Here is a 23,504-nt window from a genome sequence, read left to right on the forward strand (position 1 = left end):
TAACGTACTACAACTTCATCTAAAATACTCTACATGAGATAACTTCCAAAAGGGTGTAAATTCTTTGCAACGAATTTACTTCGATTTTGGCGATTCGAAAGAAGTAGTGAAAAGTAACACGTCGTGTAAGATCTAAAGCGCTCGCTAGTTATTATTTATTTCGTCATTTACTTTTCCACACCTCCTCATTAGTGTATTTGTTAAGCTTGTTTGCGTTTTTCTTCGTCGGTTACACATTTTTTTAGCAAGTTTTTCGTACCACACGCTATCTCACAGTCCTCTTGTATTTAAAGCCAGTTTCTTTTACGCCTAATCACTTTTATAACTCAGTTTTCCTTAAGTCGCAGTTCTCTATACTGATGTTACATATTAGGCTTCATCAATGTTATGTAAGTATTTTTCCTGATTTTGTATTCGTTTTTACTTGTACTTTCTGTTTATCTTGGTCAATTTTTGTTTTTAGTTTCCTTGTACCACTGCTGCGGTGTGTTAGCTGTGTAAATAAAATATTTCGAGTTAAGAAAAAGACAACGCTTTCGCTGTTACCTGTCGTCCTTATCTAACAATCGTTATTTTGAAATTTGTTTTTTATTAGAATTCTTTGCAAAACGCTGCTTTGTTTTCCGTCAAGCTCCCTTATGGCCTGTGCAGTAGATCTTTACTACCTCGGATTCACCGAATCCAAGGTACAGTTCGGTGTAAATTACATCATTCCGCATCACCAACGGTCCTAAACACGTGACCGAGGTAAGTAGTATTCGACAAAACATGTATCAACATAGTGGAAACATGTTCTGCGCAAACCTTTTGCGCTTAGCTTTGGAAAAAGTTCCTAACTGCTACGAGTAACAAAAGGGTCTTCGTTTAACGCTAACATGCAAAAACTTGTACTGGAACAATAGGGCACTTTTTGATAACGGAAGATTTGACCGAAAATGAGAATAATGAGTGTGAAACTTCTTTCTACGTGAAACGCGAAAATCCACTTCTTGCGAGTGTATTATGAAGAAAGGCCTTTCTCTGTTTCATGAAACTTGATAAAGCATCTCCCCCCCCCCTCCTCCCAGACGAGAAGGACCCAAGGTCATTGTGAACACAGTGCAGCGGTGCGGTAGACAGACAACACCAGGATGATAATAGTCAGGCATGCTGAACCGAGAACCACAAAGGTTGGAATCTCTTGCATAGCACTCCTGACACCATGGACTTGAACACCAAACTCTAGAGTCAGATTACAGAAGCTGCAATGACAAAGTATTTCGTTGATAATGGTCAGTGTTCAGCTGGGTCACAGGCAGTCCAGTCTCATGATAAATCGTAGCCCACGCTAAAGGAACAGGAATAGAGACCATTCCTAAGGCCCATTAGGAGGCCCTTAGTATCCCGTAACCTATTAATTAATATCCCTCGTCCCGTTAATTCGTATGGTTTGTATCCCTAAAAATCGCGTCTCCCGCTGATTTTTCCTCAAGAATCCCGTATCCCTATAACTTTCTACCCAAATATCCCGTATTCCGATAACCCCGTATCTCGATAGTACACTCGACGTATATTCAATGTTCAAGTCCTTTACCTAAATTCAGGATCAAGAACTTTCAGGAGGAAGACAAAAGTGCCCACATCATTCCACACAATGTGCGAGGCGGCTCCAGAACTGTTGAGGATCTCGTATTGTTTATCAAGATTAGCCGCAGAAATAGAGCTATCTGAAGACTCTTGAAAACAACTTTGGTAGTTCTGGAGAATAAAAACGAAAACAGATTAAAGTCCTTAATATTGCAGTCTTTCAAAGATTCGGAAATTGACCAATCACATATTGCGATAAACTTGAACGGATGGCATCACACGACCTCATTAAGACATTGTTCGTCGATCATTGTTAGTTGTCTTAGTTGGTTTAGAGAATGCAACATGGAAACAAATGAACATTCAGTGCATGTTTTACGACTCATTGTTCTTCTCTTTTTATTATTTACCTCCCTGGACCACGCTGATTCAATACTTCCACCCTTCATGGCATTAATCATCTTTTCCCAGCTCTGCGCCTCCCTCATGCACCCAGCCTAATTAAAAAAGAAAAAAAAAGCTTTCTCATTGAATACGAGGTTAATCATTTTGCTTCGTAGTCTTAAAAAATTCGATGCCTTCCTTGACTTCTCCTGAACTCTTTAAGTGTGATTTTCTCCATGGCCTTATACTTGAAACAGGAAGTTACTCGCAAAAAGATGAAGTTGAAGCTCACATGTTCACATAGTCGAATAGTTAGTTGCTATTCAACCCAATTTGATATGTCCTTTAACATTTCTTCCATCGATCCAACTGCGAACACTGTAACATTCTTTGCCAGAATCTCTTCAGTATAAGTTCAACGTTTTCTACTTCAGCAGACCAAGACCAACTCAGCACGTTTTTCTCTGCCGTCTTCACTTTCCATCTCAGTTTAGGGCGATTTTTAGCGTAAACTTTTCAAATAACTGTGTTACCAAATGTTTGCATTTCGTAACTGAAGAGCTATCAGTAGATCAATAAATTATAACTTTTGTACCATCCTAAGAAGTTCACCAAGGTTGGAGGAGGAAAACAATAATCAAAATACAAACTAGCTACTGACCTCCTTCATGGTCTTACTATACTTGTAGCCAGTTCGACCATGCTGTTCCCGCAGCACATAGTTTGCGTCCACTTCTTTCACAAACGTTTCTCCATCATATCTGACAAGCAAAAAAATTTCAAGAATTTGCGTAATCTTTGAGAAATAAGTCGTATTAAAAATAACATGGAAAGTTTTCGTATCGGAAAACATTGCTCCCGCTTTTGTTTTCATTTGGAAATAAAGGAGGACACACATAAGAGCAATAGTGAAAAAAATCCAATCCAATCCTCTTTATTAGTTTTCCACTAAATGGGTTTTAAAAACTAATTACCATCAATACTAAATCAAAACTCATGAACTTTAAAATGTCTCGATCCTAAAAAAAATAAAATTAAAAAAAAAATCCTACAAAAATCCTAAAAAAAATAAAATCAACCGTAGTAGATTCGTAAATAACAATACTGATACTTGTACTTATCAAGAGGTTAGTTCCGAGTACTGGAATAACATTAAGATTTTAAAACCATTCATGATACACCTGCTTGTTAGGTCTCGGTTCCCTACATTCGATTGAACCAGCCTTGCCGGGCCAGAGACTGACAGCGTGAATACAAAGCGAACGTAAAGGGATGTGACTGAGAATCTCCCCTGATTTTTTCTTTTTTTTTTTTCTCCTCTCGCACTTTAATTCCCCTTTTACCTAACTGTTTACTTACACTGAACACCCCGAACAGGTAATTTACTAGTGATAAAGGCGTTACAAAAAAACAAAACTTACAAGTCAATGATGGGTTTGAATGGTTCATTGCTCTGCACTGATAACGGACAGCCCAGTTTGAGAAGGTCATACGCAACTGTCTGAAAAAACAAACCGTTTTCAGCATATCAAGGCAAAGAATAAAATCAAGTACTTGATCAAAATACGAAGTATGAAGTATGAATCGTGTACCACAAACTGAACGTCATTGGGCGAGTTTAATGAAACAAGAAAGAAACGCACTTGGAAAAACCAGGCGTTTCTATGAGCATACTTGGCAGAGAAATATGAGAGAAAATCCATATAAAAGTAAATTAATCGAGCTCTAATTTCTCTATTTGGGAAGCTAAACGTGGAACTTTAATAAAATTTACCTTGTCTGAAACTTCATCATTTTCAGGGGAAATTTCTCTCTGCTGACCACTGCCGCAAAAAAGCAGAAAATTTTCATTGTCTCATCTGATTTAGGAAACTCAAGGGCCAAAAGCTAAGTGAGGTAAGCAATGTCACCCTCCCTACGTCTAAGTGAATTAAATTTCCTACAGCACTGTTTACCACAAGAAATAGGAAAACTTCGAGCTTTCCATCCTATACATCAAGCCCCATACATGAATTTGAAATGGTCTTCCAGAATTTTAAAAGTTAACAATTGAATTGTCAAGCCCCATAGATGAAGTTGAAATGGTTTTCAAGAAATTTAAAAGTTAACAATTGAATTATCTACTTTGTAAGTTTTGTGTTGGTTATGATTTTTCCAAATATTTTCTTCCATCATGACCCCATCCTAATAACTAATAGTTACAAAGATACCTTTACCTTGAAATAACATAAGAAAAGTTTTTGAAACTGCTACATCTGGTAGGTTTTCTGAAAAATTAAAAATGAACTTACAATAAAAATGTCCTGATCTACTTAGTACCATAAAGTAAAATTTCCCCAAAAGCTACCTAACCTACTTTCTTTTAAAAATGTTGCACACATACCAGAAATTTTGCTTTGTTTTAAGTATGTTTCAGAAATTGTTTTCTTGAGAATAAATCTGTGCATCAGGTGTTACTTAACTCACCCTCTGGAGACTATATGCCGGTTAAAAGGGCAACCAACAGTCACATTTGTCTCCTATGAATATAATGAAACACAATCCCAAATTAATTAGAATACATCTAATTAGTATGCATATTCTTCATACTGTTCTCTTTACATTTCCAAAGGTGTCGACAAGGAGAATTTGCATGTTTAATAATCGAGAGCTACTTTGATTGGTTGGTGATTGTAGTGTTGTCATTCAGACATAAAGGGACTTACTCTTTCATTGCCAAAGGCTAACTAACCTACAGTGCCGGCATAGTTTGGATGCACGAGTGCACATTTTTGTATTAGTCCGCCATCTTAGATTTGGTAACAGTGGAGGATTGGGGCGAGGAAATATTTGCTGAGGGAGTAGGTGTTAAGTGAAAAAATGGGCAACGTAAGAGAGGGAGGGCAAGGAAAAAATACACCTGCCCGCAAAGCCTGTGATTTCGCAAAACGCCCCCTACATCACATATATGGAAGTATATGAGTTCACGGACTTATAATAATTTTACAGCATGAGGGTATTTCCAGTATAGTAAGATTACTGCGAGTAGTACATTTACTGAATTAAAGTACAAAGTGCTCACCTTACCACCCATACTAGGTTGTTGTCAATAATTAATATAGGTACATGTATAATCAATACATTACGGTGATCATTTCCTTTATTCTACTCCCTTTAATGCTTGAATCAGGTGTGACATTTTGAGAAGAAATTTGATCCTAGTCACTCTTTGGAAACAAAGGATTAAAAACCTTTGCTAGGATCTGGTTGTCCTCCTTTGGGAATTGCACAACTTTTTTTGTTTGTAGTACAAACTCTGGCCTTACAGTGGTACCAGACTGATTTGCAATATGCACTGCCATACTCTACAGGCATATGATGTTAGAGAAGAAGTACTAATGCAAATATTTCCCTGTCAAAGATGATAACTCACAAAAGGAAAAAAAAACAGTGCAGGTAAAGTGCCAAGCCCTTCTGGTCCCTGATGATTATATTTGTCTGTAATTTTTATAAGAAACTACTCAAAACTTATGGTTCACTTGTATCGATACTTACAGTTTTCAGAGTGACACAAGAGTGATCCTCTGAAAAAGCCTCAACACCAAATAAAACAGTGATGCTCTCTTCACTAAAAACAAATAAAAGTCTTTACGTCATTAGTAAGTTACTCTTGAAATCATTAAATTTTGGCATCTAACTACCTTGTGAACTACAAGGTGACACTGAGTCAGTGACACAGGCAAACTTGGAAGAAAAGAATGTGCTTCTCCAAAGAATAGTTTACCTGAGATCTCCTGACAAGAGGTTAGGGTGCTCCACCATTGAGTAACTTGAAAATGTGTGGTAACCAAGTTAATTAATGACTACCTGCATGCTTGCTTCTAAAATTACTACCTAATGTGGTTGTATACTGCATTTCTTCTATGCCTATCTCTTTCTCTGATGGAAACTGTCTGCAAGTAAATCCCAGTGAAATAATTGATGGTGGCTCATAAATCTTAGCCTAACTAATCCTTCCTGTTTAGATACACTTGTAGAAAACAATTAGCAACCTTGTACACATACATGTAAAAAGACAGCAACATGAGTATTAACAGATAAATTCTAAATTAATAATTACATTTCTATTTTCTAAAAGTAATTTACTATACTTACTACATTTCTAGAGATAACTCCTATGCCATGTGTATCTGAGAATGATTCCTGACTTGCTAGACTGAAAGTCAAGCATTCAGTGTTTGAAAGGCTACCCTGTGAAATACAGGAATTGAGTCATTCATCTCTACATTATTGCATTTTATTATCATTTTGTACTGGATTTCCTAACCACCCAACATTTTACTTGTATGTTTGGGTTTACAATAATTTATTATAATTTATTACATTTAATATAGCGCTTAAACTATTAAAATATTCTAAAGCGCTGTACAATATTAAAAGTGTTCTTAAGAAGAAAGATAAGTCTTCAACTGTACTTTAAAAAAGTCAAAGTTCATATAGTATCTAAGGATAGATGGCATAAATAATACTAGTAATAAGAATATAAAATTACAAATTAAAAGCTTTCTTAAAAAGATAAGTCTTCAACTGTACTTTAATGGTGCTGCATTTTAAATTGATAAAACGGAACAGCTAATCAGCACATGACAAGATAAGGAGAGGAGGCACTACTGTTATGCTAACAGAGCTAGAGTCCTACTCCTTTGAGGTACCATAATTACATGAACAGCGGTGTCCAAATTCTAATAAATGTAGAGTCCCTTCGAAATGAACACCTTATTCCAGGCTTTAAAAGTCAATTCTCCTTTTCCTCAAATTTGCCCCGATCAGCGAAAAACTCACCAGGTGTGTCGCCGAATTATTGTTCTTGATTCTCCCTATGTCATTCTGTATTGTTCCCTTGATGCATCACAAATTATTATAGTATGAAAAAAGGATGTTCTTTGAAAAGTTTTTTCTCCAAGAATTGTACAGGGTTAATAATTTTCCCTTTTGGGAAATGTCCATGTCAGTGCATTGGTTCTTTACCGTAATAAGTTTCTCTTGTGACTTGAAGATAACCACACAGCAATAACTATTAACCGCATGAAAATGTGCAGTGCCAATATGTACCCTGCCGGCCGGATTATTTGTGTTTTCTGTAAGTACTGTAAAAAGCTTGTTGTTAGCTCACTTACGATAAGTCGATTATCTTCCCAAGGTTCAGGAATAAGCGTGGCCCATACCTGTGATGAAAATAAAAGGGAAGGAAGGTATGATGACAAATACGAAGTTGTGGCATGGCAGCAGTCTGTGCCGTTTTGAAGCGCTTGTTTTGAGGCACTGTTCAACATGAATTGGCACAGCTATTGTAAAAACGCATAGAAGGAAGAAGGGAAAAAACTGACTCGACGTTTCTTACCTCAATTGTTTCTCCTTTGTCTAAGAAGTACGCTGGCTTGAAGTTATGGAACAGAGCCTCGTGCTAAAATAAAATTACCGGCCGCCATTGGTGAGCTAAATTAAAACTACCGTGACTGAAGCATGACTGAAATTTTGATGAAATTTTGAAGCTTTCCATACGAATTCAAGCTAATAATGATTCTTTGAGAATGGTTCACTGACCTTTGGACATTTCGCCAATGTTGGACTGAATGCTACAAGTATTTGCGCAAAACTAAATAAAGTGAGAGCTTTACCCAACGCCGCCATTTTTACAGTGGTAAACGGAGTTTAGGCATGAGGAGAGTTGCGCCTCTTACTCTTCAGGGGCCCCTGCGGGGTGTTTCTCTGAGTCGACGGGAATTCAGACTCCAGGGCGTAGCTTGGGGGGGAGGGTGTACTCGGGTGTCTGTGACCTCCTCCTTAGAAACCTTTTTTTAGGTAAAAAACGGTTTGGGGGTCGACTCGACAATCTGGTGAGTACCCTCTGTTTGACAAAGTGTGACCTCCCTTTGAAAAAGCCTGGCTACACCTAGTGTCAAGCAAGACTCCAAAAGCTTTCCAAAACATTAGACTTTTTATGCTAAAAATGACTACTGACAGTTTATTTTAATCCTTGTTAATATTTCTGCACTTCTAACCAATAGTAAGATCATTTTTGGAAACTACCCTTACTGTCAGTGTTTCTTTATGCAGATTTATTTCTAAGAAGTAATTCAGCTAATTCCTCTTTTGGACAGTTGCTAATTGGTTTGTATTGATTAATTTTAATGCTGCTTCTGCCTGCTTTTTAGCCATCAAATTTTTCAAAATTGTCGGTGGAGTATATGGGTAGTACCACTGCAATGACCAGTGCATTACCAACACTTCTCTAAAACAGGCTCTTTGCTCTTTCCCTAATGATAATCATGCAATCACAGCACTCTCTGCCCCCCCCCCCAAAAAAAACATCTTGTATAATGTTATTCTTACAAAATGACATACACAGTAATGTAGAATTGTCACTAAAAAAGGGAAAAAGTAAACTTGTCCTATTTATTTCTGAAGAATTATCTCAAAAAGAAAACATTTTCAAATAAATTTTTGCCATTGTTTGGGATTATTTTAAGGGAATGCCATTAAGTATGACATCTAAGGTTATGGCAAACAACAAAAAAGAAAACTGATTTAACTTATTCTAGTGTTAATTATCATAACAGAAGATTTTCTCGTTTTACAACATACAACATCTGGTGGCTATTTTTAAAATTAAATTATTATCACAGACCCCATCAACTATATCAAAACCTTGATTTCATTTGCACTTCAAAATTATTTCGAGCAAGCATGTTTTTGATAAAATATTTTTGATAAGTGTGAATGATAAATCTACGAGTTCTATACAAATGGGCCATTTCTGAGATGCAAAAAGCCTCTGTTTTGAAGGTAGGTGCAAAGCTTTTCATCATAAAATGTAATGTGACTTATCATCACCTGCAAGATTTTGCTCTTGATCTAATTCAGGAAGTGAGGAATTTTATAACTCAGAAAAGGCCTATGTATACCACACCCCAGAAAATGCCACACTAAACTGGTCTACCAGTCTATTCTTCTAGGGGGACAGGTATTCCCATGTCACCTAACACTTCTTCTATGCACTTCAACAAATGCTGCATATCAGCTGGATACAGTTTTCCAATGTTGCCAATTCTGAAGCAGTCAGCAGTGCTTACTTTGCCTGGGTAGATGACCTGGTCCTTACTGTTTAGCCGATTGTAAAACTCTTCAAAGTTGTAGTTTGGATGCTTGGGGTTGTAGTAAGAAGTAATAATGTACCCTTCATGGGTGTTGTCTAGAAACTTCTTGAAACCCATTTTCCTCATGCCATCTTGAAGGAGGTGGCAATTCTCCATGTATCTAGAAGAAAAAGAGGGTAATATGTACAGAGTTAAGAATTACAAAGGGGTGCATATCTCTATATCAAATGTCTGGCTCATTCTCTTATACTGGTTATGATCACACTATAAATCATTATGAAACATTTTGGCATAATCAGTTAACTAAGATAGTCTTTCAATCTCTCGGTATAGAAATACTTATAAAAATACTTAGTATACCTGTTTGCTCTTCCATCTACTCCACCCTCAGCCTTGAACTCAGACAAAGCCCGTCGGAAAGCAAGCATGGCATGAGTCGCTGGGGTGAACCTAAACTGGCCATTCTGGTTCAGTCCTTCATACTGATCAACAATGTCCAGAGACAAACTACGCGCCCATCCTTTGCATTTCTTCAAGGATTCAATATGGCCGATTACAAAGGAGAAACCTGGAACACCTTCTATACACTTGTTAGCCGAGCTCACCATGAAGTCAATGTTTGCTAGATCTAAATTGAGTGGAACTGCTCCAAAGCTGCTCATGGCATCAACAAAAAACGATGCACCTGGAGCATGCTCTTTGACCAGCTTTCCTACTTCTCCAACTGGATGTATAACCCCTGTGGAGGTTTCACAGTGCACCATGGCAACATTGGTAATGGATTTATCCCTTTTCAGGATTTCTTCAACTTGCTTTACATCGACTTTAGAATCCTCTGCTCCGTGAAGTACAACCTGAACAACAAACAAACAAACACCTAATGAAAACATACAACTGTTTGCTCTTTGACCCTTTGATTCCCAGGATCTCATTGGTGATTCTCCTAACTACTTGCCAAACAATTCTTATGATGTTAGTTCAGAGAAATTGGTATTGAATCAACTGATAATTCCCTAATTCATCTTTATTCTCATCACTTGACTGCTTGATATTGTATAACGATTGTAGGGAGAACTTCTGTCTTGGTCACTCATGGGAGTTAAAAGGTTAATTATTTACACTAAAGGGTAAAGTCTGTAATGAAGCCAAGTGGCCCACCCAGCTAGAGCTTATCCCAAAACCTAAATGAAATGACTTGGAGTATCACTATCTCCCCTGGATGGGATGCCAGTCCATTACAAGGTTACCCCCCCCCCTGCATTTCATCAGGCATCCCTGACAATCTACCTGTATCCGTTTATACTTCTGGGCCCAGTTATATAAAGGGCAGATATTGTTATACGATGAATAAATCACTATCCAGCAAATAAGTGATGGCAAAATATGCTGTGCTATTTACTGGATAAAGATTTATCCAGTGAATACCATTATCAAACTTTAAAACAACTAGGGCCACGGTGTTAAGAAGCATTATTGTTAGAGTAATATGTTTTGCCCAAGAACACAACACATCCATCCCGCCGGGTTTTGAACCCAGTTATCTGGATCCACATCCCAGTGTACTGACCAATGGGCAACAGTGTCTCTCATAACCCTTTATACTGGTGACACACAAAACTCCCAACTTCCAATTAGAAAGTTGTGCCAAATGCTTTTATCAGCATCTATCCATTTATCTACCCATAACTGAATACTTGAAGGTTTATAGCAAATGAATATGTGCATGTTTTTAACGAAGTAGTCTCTAGTTTCTACATTGGTCATCACAAATGGTTTTGAATGTTAACATATTTATCTTTAACAAAATCAAAATCAAAGATGTGGAAAACCTGTAAACTAGCCCTATGGTTAAGTGTTTCATCCAGGGTTAATAAACTACGTTAACTATCTGTCTATCACAAACTTCCTTTGAGCATCAATGCTAAACCAAACAGTTTATTTCACACATCTCTCTTATTTCAAATCTGAAGTACTAATTGGCACCCAAGGTACATGTAGTCCTGACTAAAATAAAATGTTCAGAATTGAATTGGTACGTGTATTATAACAAAAACAGTATTCCTTATAAAAACCCTCTTCCCTGTTAATTTCAGCATCAGAGATTGACACACTTAAAGAAACTATTAGAAACAAACCGTTTCTATCCCTGCAACTTCACAAATCTTCATCATTCTCTTGCCATAGGAACCACATTCAATGATAAGAACTTTCCCTCCTTCTCTAGGTGTTGTTGTAGTGAGAACAGCCTCCACAGCATATGTTCCACTACCCTGAAGTAATACAGTAGTGTATACTTCAGGAGAAACACCAGCAATTTCCAAGAGCCTTGAACGAATTGTTTTCACAATCCCTATAAACTCTGTGTCACGTGAACCAAGGTCTCGCAGCATGGCCCTCTTTGTTTCAAAGCTGACGCCAAGAGGGCCAGGGGTAAATAACTTCTTATCCCTGTGAGTTTCAAAATCTGAAAGAAAGATAGTTATAAAAGGTTACTAGGGAAGTATACCTTAGGAATGTTAATAATAGATGCTAGTCTCCCCAGACTATTCCCTTCATGAAGAGATAAATATCAAGCACTATGCTAACTGTGTTACCAAGACTTGTCTTCACCCTGTTCAGGCATGTGTTTGTTCAGGCCAATACTGGTAAGGAACTGATCTTTCCCTTCCACTCCCCTCACCCTTGGCTTGATGTCTGGCTTAGCAAAGACTAATGATCATAACATAATTTGCTGACACAGTTAGCCCAATTCACTCCAAACTATATGTGACCCCTGCTAGTCCTCTAACAAGTATGTTATTCATTTAAAAATAATAATAATAATAATAATAATAATAATAATAACGAATATTTATACAGGATAGCCCTTCAGTGCAGGAGCACTGTTATCAATGGGGTCCTTTCTGCAATACCATTGCAGCAAGCAGTTATCTTCAATCTCTCTGTGCAAACAGTAACAATGAATCTAGTCTGGGGAACTAGTGTCTTCATTGTGGTTTGAAATCATTTCAAGTTCAAATGAGTTCACTCTGATAAGATTTGTGTTTTTCTTTGTTTAAGGATTTTGGTTATGTAACGAAAAGAAAGGAAAATAGATACCAGACTGTAAAATGAAATTTAGGAAAGATTTCCGCAACATACCAATCAAAAACAAAGCCGTAATCCCAAAGGTAATCTGTCGTTTTGCCTCTGCTTTCTTTTATCCAATAATAGTATGCATAATGAAGTATGGGGTTGTACGGAAATCTTGCCTGAAATTTATTTTCAACCCGATGAAATGATAAATTATCGTCTTTGAAAATAAAACTAACAGTAAATACAAAAGAGACACCGTCGTGGAACTCGTATCTTGATGGAATTTAAAAAGGTGTTTTTGAAAACAGGTATCGTTAATGTGGTTTAATTAATTTGGAATCGAATCGTGAGGGGTGATGAGTATTCCGCCACATTTTTAACGAGCACTCACGTTTACTTGCGTGACAGCGCTGCTCGACAGATTTGTAATCTTTGTGATGTGGCAAGTTAACAGTATTTGCACTGTGGTCAGTAGTGCAAACAGATTCTCCCAAACCTCGCATCCATCAGCAGAGATTATTTCTCAAGAACAAAGAGGGCCGTCATAAAAGAAGGCTTTGATTTCCGAAATATGTATATTCAGTACATCTGTCTATGTAATCGGAAAAATACTATATTTTCCAACTTGTACCTGGCTCATCAAGACTCGACTTCACAGAACACAATCGCCATGAACCACCAAGTACTTGAGGAGATCTTTTGCCAACACGAGCGGCATGCCACAAGGGCCTTGTAATAACACTGCGAAACGCCATCGTTTAACCTTTGTTGGGAATTCAGAGGGTACTACAAACCTCACAAAATCCGAGCACTTGGCACGCGCGGCCGGACTAGTTTCTCATAAAGTCTGTACATAACAGTCATGCGCAAAGCGATGAGCGTGACCTCCCTCACATACACGGGGATGGCCAGCAAGGCGAGAACCAAAACAATTAAAACATACAGGCTTAGGTATTTTGGAACTTGCTTCAGCCGATGACATAATGTAGCATGGATTTACAAAAAATTTGATACAAAAAGGAGCAGTCTTCAAGGATTTCAAATGAAATATATAGTTAAGCAAATTGTATGACATCGATCCTTACTTAGGTACAACTACTTCCTGTCACATGGCGTCCTAAACAGTAGGCATCTGCAATGGCCGGAAGTCCGTGGGATTATATAAATTTTAGACCAACTGTGTTCTACTAAAAGTTTCAATGTGAAAGTGGGTGCTCATCAGTAAGAAACCTGTAAGTTTTAATTTTCTCCTTGGGTATGAAAGCCTGTAAGGTAGTGGATAATCCAAGTAATACCAACTATAAAAGTGTATTCTTCTAGGATACAAATGCACCACAGCCACTAACAGAGAACAGTTCAGTGGCCCCTTCAGAATAAACTGTGCATATGATGGGAGAATTCTTTTGCAATTTTGTTTTTCCTTTGAAAAACCATGCCATTTTTAATGAATAAATCACATCCATGGAGCCAATGAGCATATCTCATGTTTTCATTTTGTTTAATCAATTGAATTTACAGAATAACATTTGCCTCCTTTAACTCTTAGATCAAAAATTGCAAAATTTATTGTGTTTACCTTTGGCAAAATATTTTTATGAATCTTGTTCCTCTTGATGCAAATGTCTCAAGGCCAGTTTAATCAACCTATTCTCCTTTCTAGCTGTTGTTTGTTTTTTTGCCATGCAACTAAATCTGAGGGTAAAATTGTGTTGCATGGTGAAACCAAATGGCTTCCAAGGAGATTTCACAATATCTTCTCTTAATTATCAATACTTCACTCATCTTCTGCATTAATAACTAGTTAAACAGCCTTTAAATTCCCACTACACTTGGGAAGTTTGTAGTTAGTTGAAAATAATTACAGTATAGCTTTACATAGTGAATTTTATTCTATTTTGAGGCTATTATACATACTGAGTTATTAACAGATATCATTTAATACTAAGGTATAATAAAAATAAGATTTTCTATACTTTTCATTTTGCTAAACAAAACTTTATATAAGTTAGATTGATGTTATGTTGAGTAATCAAGTGTACCCCTGCCATGACAGGTTAACCATTAGACAGGAGGTACCACTCAGGTTGTTTGTGCTTGATGGAACGAAATTTATCACAGTAGGAGCAAATGTGAAGGAGGCAACCTTGCAATGGAACCAAGTCAAAGATATGGGCAAAAAACAATTCATTGGTTTCTTAGAGCTGCAAATAATGCAGTTCCCCATTGCAGATTTTAGAAAATGAACAGGGTCCACACAAAAATTCACAGTTAAGCTAACAGCTGCTGCAACAAAGAAAAAAACATACACCCAGAAATTCAAGCTTTTACCCAAGCAATCACTTTTATATAGTTCGGACATACTGTCTGTATAGCTATGTCATCCAAGTGCTTGGAAATGTAATCAAAATAATTTGACCGGCACTGAGATAACTGGTATTGAACAGATTTTGTTTCCAATACCTACTACCCCCACCATGTTGTGGGGATCATTTTTCTGTGTCATGCACTTTTAGTTAAATTAAGCTGACAATTTGGATTTATAATCTTAGTCTTTAAAAAGACAACTTGTTTGCACAATCTATTTTTGGCAAACACCCCACAAGGAAGAAGAAGTAAAGGTCTGTAAGAATATAGTTGGCACAGAAAAGCATGCAGTTGGCTCTACTGCACATTTACATACTATTATAACACAGATGGCAAATTTAATCTTATAAAATAAAAATGTAAGACTCATTTTTTACACCTTTTTAATTACCTTCAGACATTCCCTTGATATTGAGCCAAATCCTATGATATTTGATTAACTGGGAGAAATAATTATTTTGAAAAAAAAAAAACAAAAAAAAAAAAAACAAAAAACAGATGCATGAACATCTGCCCTAATGCCAACTTCACCTCCAAATTTCCTACAATTTGTTTGGTGTAATAAAGAATTTCTGTAATTTTTAAGTGAAGGTAAACCTACATCTATAAGTTACAAACAATTTTCACACTGACATCAAACCCATTTCCTCTACTTCATCATTCTTACCCTTTGACAGTATAAAAATCCAAATACCCCTTCTTTCTTTTTCGGAAAATATTCAATTATGGCAGACAGGTTTTTACTGAAAAAAGCTGCCCCTTATAATCTGGAAAATACTGTAATCAAGCCGAGCAATTTCTCCTCAAAAGACTACCCAGCAAAATAGAGAGGGAAAATTAGGAATTGCTAAAATTTCTGTCAGGATTCTAAACCTAAGACTTTGGCTTTTAACCTCTAATTTTCCAATGTTAGAGCATAACATAAAATCACTTCATCCTTCTCCTGGAGACATAGATAACATGCATAAGGCTCTACATTTCCTATAATTTGATTATAAAATAATGTCTTCAAATTCAAATTAGTATGAATATCATATGTTCCATAATTATTTGGTAAATTATTCAGCCTTCAAGGGAAACATAAGAACTGATGAACCCATGAAACTTAAATCTTCAAGATCATTGAAAACAGCCTTGGCAGCAGCACTCAGTGGTGCTCTTTGTTGTTGTGATGTGAGAGGTATGGTGACTCCTCCATGTTGCCACACTCTATTTGTATCTGATGGTTTTTGCAGCTTAGGGCTGTCCAATTTTTGAGGTTCCACTGATGATGAGAAAATATCCAGACCCAACAGGTCTGTCTCGTACAAGCCTTTGGAGTCTGAAATTAAGCACAATGATAATTATGATAATCATAACACCTGTATGGCCATGTAAACCCTTTTTTGAAAAACACTGTCAAAAAAAATCCCTTTGTTATGGATCATATGTAAAGGTGTGAGCAGGGCTGGAAAAATCCTCACATTCCAGTGAACAGGCCTGCTAGAAAAAAATACAAAAATAACTGACAAGAAAGAGCAGTATAGGACTTACGTTATTTCACAATGCATAGTATATGTTCTGTATGAAATAACAACAATACATACCTGACTTTGCATCTGAGGCTTGCGTCATGCTGGGGGCAAAGATATCCAGGTCAAGGGAAGATGATTCACATGTAGAATCTGATACGGTATCCTTGAACTCTGTCATATCATGTCAAGTACCAAATATTAAATTGACATTAACATGCTTTACACCATTACCTACTGTAACTGTGATTAAAACAATTCAACTGAGGAAAAAGCTTAAAGCAGCACAGGAACCTGAGTTATCCTCTTTGCAGTGGAATTCTGTTTTGTGCTCGCTGTAGAAAATCTCTTTCATTTTTTAATTTCTGATTACAATTTTCCTTTTCCTCTCCCACCTTTGCATTCTTTTCTTTATTTTCTACAGAGTTTGGACCCTGGTTTTTTCTTTTTTTTTGCAAATGGATTTTTTACACTTGCACCTAGTCTACAATGCAAAACTTCTACCTGATGTTTTGTTTCACATTTTCACTGTATTCATTTTGTTTTCTACAAATCTCGTAGTACAGATGAAGGTCATTCAATTTTGCATTGATCTCTGTAGTTCCCTATGTCCAATCTTTTATCTCACTCCAAGCTTCCTCCATGGAACCAATTCATGGGAGCAAAGAGAGCAATTCATTGGAATATTGAACCCTTATGATCTAAGTGTATTAGATCATATATCTAATGGATTTTGCACTATAGAAATAACAAAATTATTATAAAATTATTACCCTCCCACGCCCAATGATATACCGTAATTTCCGGCCAATTACCTGCACCGGCCGATAATTACATGCAGCGAAAAAGATTACCTACACTGGTGGATAACCCGCACCTTTAAGCAAAGGAATTTTGTACAAAAAGGCTCTAGAAATCACAATATTCATTCTTGACGGAATGCAAATTCGTGGCCACATTTTGTGTGAGCGATTGTTCAGTGCCATGTTGATCTGTTGATTTCTCAAAAAGATCGATATCTCCGGTTCTACTGGGCCTAACAAGTCCCTTAGAACGAGAAAATTCTCTTCAGCTTAAGCTAGTGTTAACTGGAAATTTGTTACTGATGCACTGGTTATCCTTGGATTATTTTTGTCACCATCAAGGTTTTGTTTACACATGTGCCGATAAAAATTTGTTTGTCGCGTAACTAATTGTGTGTGAAATAAACTCGAGCCGGCATCATGTTTTTGTGCCACTTTGTGGCACTCTAAATATGATAAAATTCATCTGAGGGTGGAAACTCAGGAAGCTGAGAATTTTTTTCAATTCAACTCCCAGTAGATTTCAAAATTGTCACATAAGCCGCACCTCCCTATTACTCGCAGTAGCGCGTGTTTAAGGCAAAATCAACAGATTACCCGCGGATAAACGGCCAGAAATTATGGTACCTGTTCTGCATGCCACAAAAATCTTTTCCAAGTTTCAGTAATGTTGAAAAGGAGTCTTCAAGTATATGTAACAAGGTAAGGTTTGCTTATCTTTCCTTTCATAAGCAAAAAAACTTTCTACTAACCTGATTTTGAAGCAGTGCGTTTAAGCCCACCACCTAACACAAACTAAAAACAAAACCAGTTCTACGTCAAATCTTAGTCCACTATGTGTTATGTGCACGAATGACCAACAAATGTCCGCTAACAAAGCATACAAAAAAATAGACTCCCGAGTAGGAGATATGGCACGCAACAAAAATGTAACAACAAGCAGTTACCCATTTTAACTATTATTTAATTAGTTTTACACTTTTTAATCTACTTAGGTTAGAGATTAAGTTAAGCAGTTCATAAAGCAGGCTTACAATCCTTCATGCCGTGTAAGTGTTCATCATCTTGATCAACTTCCAATTCCAACATCCGCCGACCGAAGACCACAGCGCTTGGCTTTCTTGATTTATCGCATTCTTTCCTTGTACACAAACTCTTCCGGAGGACTCCATAGTAAACTCTGTATTCTCTATCTTCTTCCTCTCTCGACTATCGTCTATTTCATCTCTTTCTTCTCTCCGGATATCGCAAGGTCAAAAGGTCATAGCCTTGTCACATCATAGCTTCCACAAGTTCAGTCAGCAAGCCATGAGGGTAAGCCCTCGGGCAAATCTCTTTTGTACTTCTCACAAGCCAGCTTTTATACATTTACTTTAGTTATCTAGAATGTTCTATTACTATTTATAGCGCATTACAAGTTGTACTATTTTGGGAAACTGCTGAGTCACATGAAAGAAGTTTCTGGAATATTACAGATTATAGATAATTCTAGAATTGCGTGACAGATTCAGTGAAAATAATTCGATCCTCATAACATATGTCAAAATGAAATTTGCAATTAATACAACCCAAAAAGTAACTCCCAAACAAATAACATTTCACATAGTGTTAGAAATTATGTAAGAATGCAAAGTTTCTTAAAGAAGGGGGGCTTTTTGCTTACTGAAGATAAACAAACAACAAAAAACAAATTACCATGAGCAGATTGCTATTAGTAAAGCCACAAGGGAGAGTTTCAAAACTTCACTGACTTAAGTCTCTAGGAATACTAATATGCAAACCTATTTAACAGTATGACAGTATCACACATTTTATTACCTACTTGGAGCCTTTTCTGACAATAAAGACAAAACTTGCACTAAACTTACACTTAGATCTGGGAGACCCATTTCTGGGTGAACTGAATGATGGCCTGCAGTTTTATCCTGTGTAATACTATGGACTGGAAGGTGTGATCCTTTCACAGGTTCCAAGAAACCCTGTGTATGACGTATAATGGTGCACAGAAAAAAAGAGCAAATTAATTAATTCAAAATTAGTTTTAATAGCAATTTTATTAGCTATGTGCAGTATTTGGCTACTTGGAATGACTCCACTTTCTGAGACAAACAGAGAGCCAACTGAGTACAGCAAGGCCTTAGAAGCAAGACCTAGAAGCATCTGTCTGATGTCTGATGCTGCACTATCACAGAGAAAAAAAATCACTTTTGACACATGATAAATACCCTGCAGTACAGCAGTATAACAAACTAACAAAATGGTAAAAGGAATGTCTGTTAATCTGTTGTGAGGTACAGCTGCATGATATTCACCCCTACATCGTTTGTCACAATCTTTGAAAAAAAAAAAAATGTTCTGGAGCCATCTTACCAGTCCAGATGAAGAATTTGGTAATTTGCCAAGAGGTGCAGGCATTAACACTGATCCAGCCTACAAGACATCATAAGAAATATATCAATCAATTATATAAATTAAAAAAAGACAAAATCATTTAAAACCAATTTGGGTGATGGAAATCATGTAAGGGATTAATCTGATAATTGAGGCTGTAACACAACCAAATGCCACAGAAATTTATTTGTAGCAGCTACAAAAACAGTGCTAATACCGCAAAGTGTTAAGTCATTTGCATTGTACAACTTCAAACATATCTTTTTGTGTTAATCCCACTTGATTATTGTTCTTGAGCCTTACCAGTCCACCTCCAAAAGGTGGAAACTGAGATGAGACTGTGGGTTTCAGCATGGAACCACCCTGAGATCACATAGAAAAAAAGGTTAGAAATTGCCTTTATCCAACTCAAGATATTCATCCCACTAATTGCCTTTAATAATCAGTCATAGATATCCACTTTTCTATCTTTGAATTTATCAGGCCTTGGAATGTTTCTTTTAAAACTTACAGGTAAATATCTAAATTTCTAAGAGAAAATAGACTGTAGTGCACAATTACATATGCTAAACTCTTACCTGAATTGGAGGAGGTCTGTCTGGTCGTATCCTCAAGGACAAAAATTTTTTGTGTTGGCTGAAGGAATTCAACCAATGAAAGGGTATTCTGCCTTCCTTATCAGTACGCTCTAGTTGGTGCCACAATCCCAATTCACTGCGGAGAAATAGCAGATGTATCAAACTGGCTTAATGGTTGTGAAAAATAGTTTGGTTGACTGTGAAGGCAAACCTGACAAGTTGTTGTGGTGTGCAAAATTAACTTTTTATTAGTACTTTACTCCCTGATTTCATTATTGATTCTCCTTACTGTCTGCTATACATTCTTACGATGCTAGTTTGGAGAATTTGGTATTGGATCAAATAATAATCCCCTAATTGATATTTTTCTTTACTTCACTCACTTGCATGCTTGATAGTGAATTGCTGTTCTAACAAGTAATTTGCTCATGAAAAATGGCATCAGTTGAGCCCTTCTTTCTTTAATTGCTTTGGCAAACAATTTAATTTGCAGACTTTACTATGGTGATCATTTTAGTTACTGCCAATCAAGTGCATCCCTATCACTCATATTAATTCAGTGCTTTAGCTAAGATTCCCAAATAATAAAACAAAATTAAGCACCCACCTCTGAAAACCTTTCTTGACTTTCATAGACAGAACATCACATTGAAATTGTGAAATATGCCTCACTTCCGAGGAAAAGCACAGTGAAACTGGATCTCCCACCTGCCTTATGATAACACTATCACCAGGAACAAAATAAAGACTTCCTCCTGACTTTTCTTTTGGGACAATATCCTCCCTGGGGGATTCTGTAAGAGTCTTTGAGGCAGAGAATGAGGCAAAACTACTATCATCTTCTTTACTTTCACCATTAAAATCACCAAAAACATCATTTTTGTTGGGTTCGTTAGCATTTTTCTTCATTTTTACATTTAGCTGCCCATCAGAAGTTCTAAAATCTTCAGTATTGTCAGTAGACTTGACAACATTGTTTAAGTTCTTGTCATTCTCTTTTGGTGCATCTATCACTTTGAATTCAAAACTACCAAAGCTTCCAAATTCACTTTCATTCTTTTCTCGTGAATCCTTTTCATTGGAATCAAATGCACCAAAGTCTCCAAAGCTGTTGTAGTTGGAATCATCTTCCTGGGTAACTTTCGTATTTGACTCAAAATTGCTGAAGTCCCCAAAGTCATCATCTCCCTCACACTTTTGGGAGTTTTTGGAGTTACTGCTCTCAAAATTACCAAAATCTCCAAATTCATCTGTGCAGTTGTCATCAGCTTTCTTGGAATCTCCAGCACTCGATCGAAATGAACCAAAATCATCAAAATCATCATCTTGATCTTCGGCTGGTAAACTTTTTCCTTCCAAAGTAGGAGAGCCAAACTCTGAAAAGTGATTGTTACCATCTTTGTCTTTTTTAAGCTCTTCCCCATTTGAATCAAAATGATCAAAGTCACCAAATTTGTCCTTGATTTGACCTACAGCAGGAAACAATTTCCCTGCAGAATCAGAAAAACCAAATTCCCCAAAGTCATCATCATCATTGGTTTCTTTCTGGGAATCTTTTGTACTTGAATCAGTTACACCAAAATCATTGTTGTCTTCATTGTTGGATGGCAAAGTTCTCCCTTCAGAATTTGAGGAGTGGACATTTCCAAAGTCATCATCAACTTCAGCCACACCATTGTCATTGGGTGAATACTTTTGTTTAGAATCCTCCACAGGAAAATCTGTGTCACCTATAGAGCTCTGATCGTATTTTTCATTAAATGAACCAAAATCGCCAAAGTCATCCTCATCATCAATAACACAATTTTCATCTTGCACTGAGACACCTTTTATAAATGATGAATCTAAGCCTTCTTGACTACCAGCCGGCTTGGAGACTCCAGGTGAATCAAGTTGTGCATTACATTGCTTCTCATCATCATCATCATCATCATCATCATCATCATCATCATCATCATCATCACCTAATGATGGTGGTCTCATAGAAAAACGTGAGAAGTCAGAAAACTCACCAAATCCATCCTCATCTGAATTATTATCTTCGTGTCCTTCTTCTCCACCTGAACCATGTTCAACTTTACTAGAATCACTTATGTTATTCTTGATATTGTTTACCTTATCAGATTTTCTGGATAAACTACTGTCTGCCTTTTCTTCCTCTTCAATGTTTTCTTGTGTCTCAGCTGGTGATAAACTTTTGAACTGAACTGATTCACCATTCTTTATGACAGGATGAAAAACTTTTCCTTCCTGTGTGGATGATGATATTTCTTTTTGAACATGATTAGTTTCCTTATTAAACTTGTTAGAGAATTCTGGAGTGGAGATTTCTAGTAAATGGCTGACTGTTTTTACATCATCAACATCACTCTCTGACATGACACCTCCCGTTTCTTCACTGACTACACTGACTCCATCAGATTTCACTTTGTCTTCCATGCAAGTTTTTCCTTGAAACAGAGAACTCATTTCAATGTCTGTCTGAAGTTCATGACTCTTGCTGTCACTTTCTAAAGAGGTCTGTTCAGACTTCACTGTAGGTAAGTCTGTACTTGCAAATTCTCCAAATTCATCATCAGATTCAATGTCATAAGAACCATTACTTGGCAGTCCTTCATTTCCAGCTTCATTTTTGTCATGATTGTTCAAGACATAAGCCATTGAATCACCTTGATTAAGACCCCCATTGGTAATTTTTTCTTGATTCATACTGCTCTTATCGTCCCCAAATGCTGCAAAATCGGCGAATTCGTCAGCATTGGCTGATTCACCACTTGCTGTTTTGATGCTGTTTTCATTACTTGCGAACCAGTTTTGTGATTCTCCATTACTTTCCTGTTCAAAAGCGGACCCGAAATCGGCAAAACCAGCAAAGTCACCAAAATCGGAATCCTCTTCGACATGATCTGGCTTTCCTGGCTTGTTCATACCATTTGTAAGGTCACCATCGAACTTTGATTTATCACTGAATTTTTCATTGCGCGAATTCCCGCTGTACTTTTTTGATTTATTTACTTCATTCGGAAAAACGATTTCGTTATCGTCTTCATCGAAAGTGTCATCCAAAGGAGGTGGTGCATCCGCTAGCACTGTGGAGAAATTCGATCCGTACAATTCCGAGTTGTTAACACCGTAATACCATGCCATTTCTTGTAGTCCCGAAAGAAACGGCTCTCAGTGTCTTGGCATTATCTTTCTTTCTTGTAAAAAAATTCTAAACAAACTACCTCGTGAAAAATTCACATAATTTTTACCAGTGAATCCACAATATTGTTCGCCAATGCAACCTACAGCGCAATCATTGAAAGGAGATGCAACTGTGATAAATTGATGAAGAAACTTGGAAGAAGAGGAGCAAATGTCAGCGTACTACGAGCTGAAATGTTCCCTTCTACTCCCTGTGGTAAATTTGCTTGATCGAGGATTTCTGAAAGTAGTTGTTCTTGTCGTTGAATAGTGTTTAAGCTATGTCACAAATTAATACATCCTCCGACTACTACCGGGTGATCGAGCGCCATTTTGTTGTCCCATGATACCCCGCAACCTCTTTGGGTGTTCAGAATAGGTAGGGGGGAGGGGGAATAGCCTGGGGGGATAGGTGAGGGTGCTCAACCGATCCATGTCAGCAACTTGTTTGGATCAGGGGCGTAGCCAGGATTTTTCAAAGGGGAGGTCACAGAGGCTACTCACCATTGG

The 23,504-nt window shown here is 37.1% G+C and overlaps 3 protein-coding genes across 3 annotated transcripts; all 3 read right to left on the reverse strand.

The window, feature by feature from the left end:
* Positions 1-126: 126 nt before the first annotated feature.
* On the reverse strand, positions 127-8,223 carry LOC111318891 (cation channel sperm-associated auxiliary subunit epsilon). The gene is made up of 14 exons (XM_022921751.2): positions 7,534-8,223; positions 7,331-7,393; positions 7,107-7,154; positions 6,085-6,180; positions 5,824-5,882; positions 5,485-5,557; positions 4,417-4,469; positions 4,167-4,217; positions 3,725-3,773; positions 3,372-3,451; positions 2,612-2,711; positions 1,977-2,063; positions 1,574-1,737; positions 127-1,241 (listed from the first exon to the last, which is right to left on the reverse strand). The coding sequence occupies exons 1-14, from the start codon at positions 7,618-7,620 to the stop codon at positions 1,085-1,087; spliced, it is 1,167 nt and encodes a 388-aa protein (XP_022777486.2). The 5' UTR covers positions 7,621-8,223; the 3' UTR covers positions 127-1,084.
* A 143-nt stretch (positions 8,224-8,366) lies between these two features.
* LOC111319100 (uncharacterized) lies at positions 8,367-13,023 on the reverse strand. Its single transcript, XM_022921933.2, has 4 exons — positions 12,793-13,023; positions 11,222-11,550; positions 9,447-9,940; positions 8,367-9,246 (listed from the first exon to the last, which is right to left on the reverse strand). Exons 1-4 carry the CDS (start codon positions 12,914-12,916, stop codon positions 8,934-8,936), a joined length of 1,260 nt encoding a protein of 419 aa, XP_022777668.2. The 5' UTR covers positions 12,917-13,023; the 3' UTR covers positions 8,367-8,933.
* A 619-nt stretch (positions 13,024-13,642) lies between these two features.
* On the reverse strand, positions 13,643-23,352 carry LOC111347659 (uncharacterized). Its single transcript, XM_088762587.1, has 8 exons — positions 20,416-23,352; positions 19,809-19,944; positions 19,534-19,593; positions 19,210-19,269; positions 18,708-18,818; positions 17,592-17,634; positions 16,112-16,210; positions 13,643-15,846 (listed from the first exon to the last, which is right to left on the reverse strand). The coding sequence occupies exons 1-8, from the start codon at positions 22,953-22,955 to the stop codon at positions 15,584-15,586; spliced, it is 3,312 nt and encodes a 1,103-aa protein (XP_088618713.1). The 5' UTR covers positions 22,956-23,352; the 3' UTR covers positions 13,643-15,583.
* Positions 23,353-23,504: the final 152 nt, after the last annotated feature.

Source organism: Stylophora pistillata, chromosome 6, assembly GCF_964205215.1.
Source record: "Stylophora pistillata chromosome 6, jaStyPist1.2, whole genome shotgun sequence".
NCBI classification, from domain to species: domain Eukaryota; kingdom Metazoa; phylum Cnidaria; class Anthozoa; order Scleractinia; family Pocilloporidae; genus Stylophora; species Stylophora pistillata.

Excerpts from the sequence above, each read along its gene's own strand:
- LOC111318891 (XM_022921751.2), bottom strand. The coding sequence starts at position 7,620 with ATGGCGGCGTTGGGTAAAGCTCTCACTTTATTTAGTTTTGCGCAAATA. Across the intron at positions 3,452-3,724 it reads ATGATGAAGTTTCAGACAAG|ACAGTTGCGTATGACCTTCT; the intron begins GTAAATTTTATT and ends TTGTTTTTTCAG. Across the intron at positions 2,064-2,611 it reads ATAGTAAGACCATGAAGGAG|GCTGGGTGCATGAGGGAGGC; the intron begins GTCAGTAGCTAG and ends TTTTTTAATTAG.
- LOC111319100 (XM_022921933.2), bottom strand. The coding sequence starts at position 12,916 with ATGGCGTTTCGCAGTGTTATTACAAGGCCCTTGTGGCATGCCGCTCGT. Across the intron at positions 11,551-12,792 it reads GTCGAGTCTTGATGAGCCAG|ATTTTGAAACTCACAGGGAT; the intron begins GTACAAGTTGGA and ends TCTTTCTTTCAG. Across the intron at positions 9,247-9,446 it reads GTAGATGGAAGAGCAAACAG|ATACATGGAGAATTGCCACC; the intron begins GTATACTAAGTA and ends TTTTTCTTCTAG.
- LOC111347659 (XM_088762587.1), bottom strand. The coding sequence starts at position 22,955 with ATGGCATGGTATTACGGTGTTAACAACTCGGAATTGTACGGATCGAAT. Across the intron at positions 18,819-19,209 it reads CAAATTCTTCATCTGGACTG|GGTTTCTTGGAACCTGTGAA; the intron begins GTAAGATGGCTC and ends CGTCATACACAG. Across the intron at positions 16,211-17,591 it reads ACGCACTGCTTCAAAATCAG|AGTTCAAGGATACCGTATCA; the intron begins GTTAGTAGAAAG and ends ATGATATGACAG.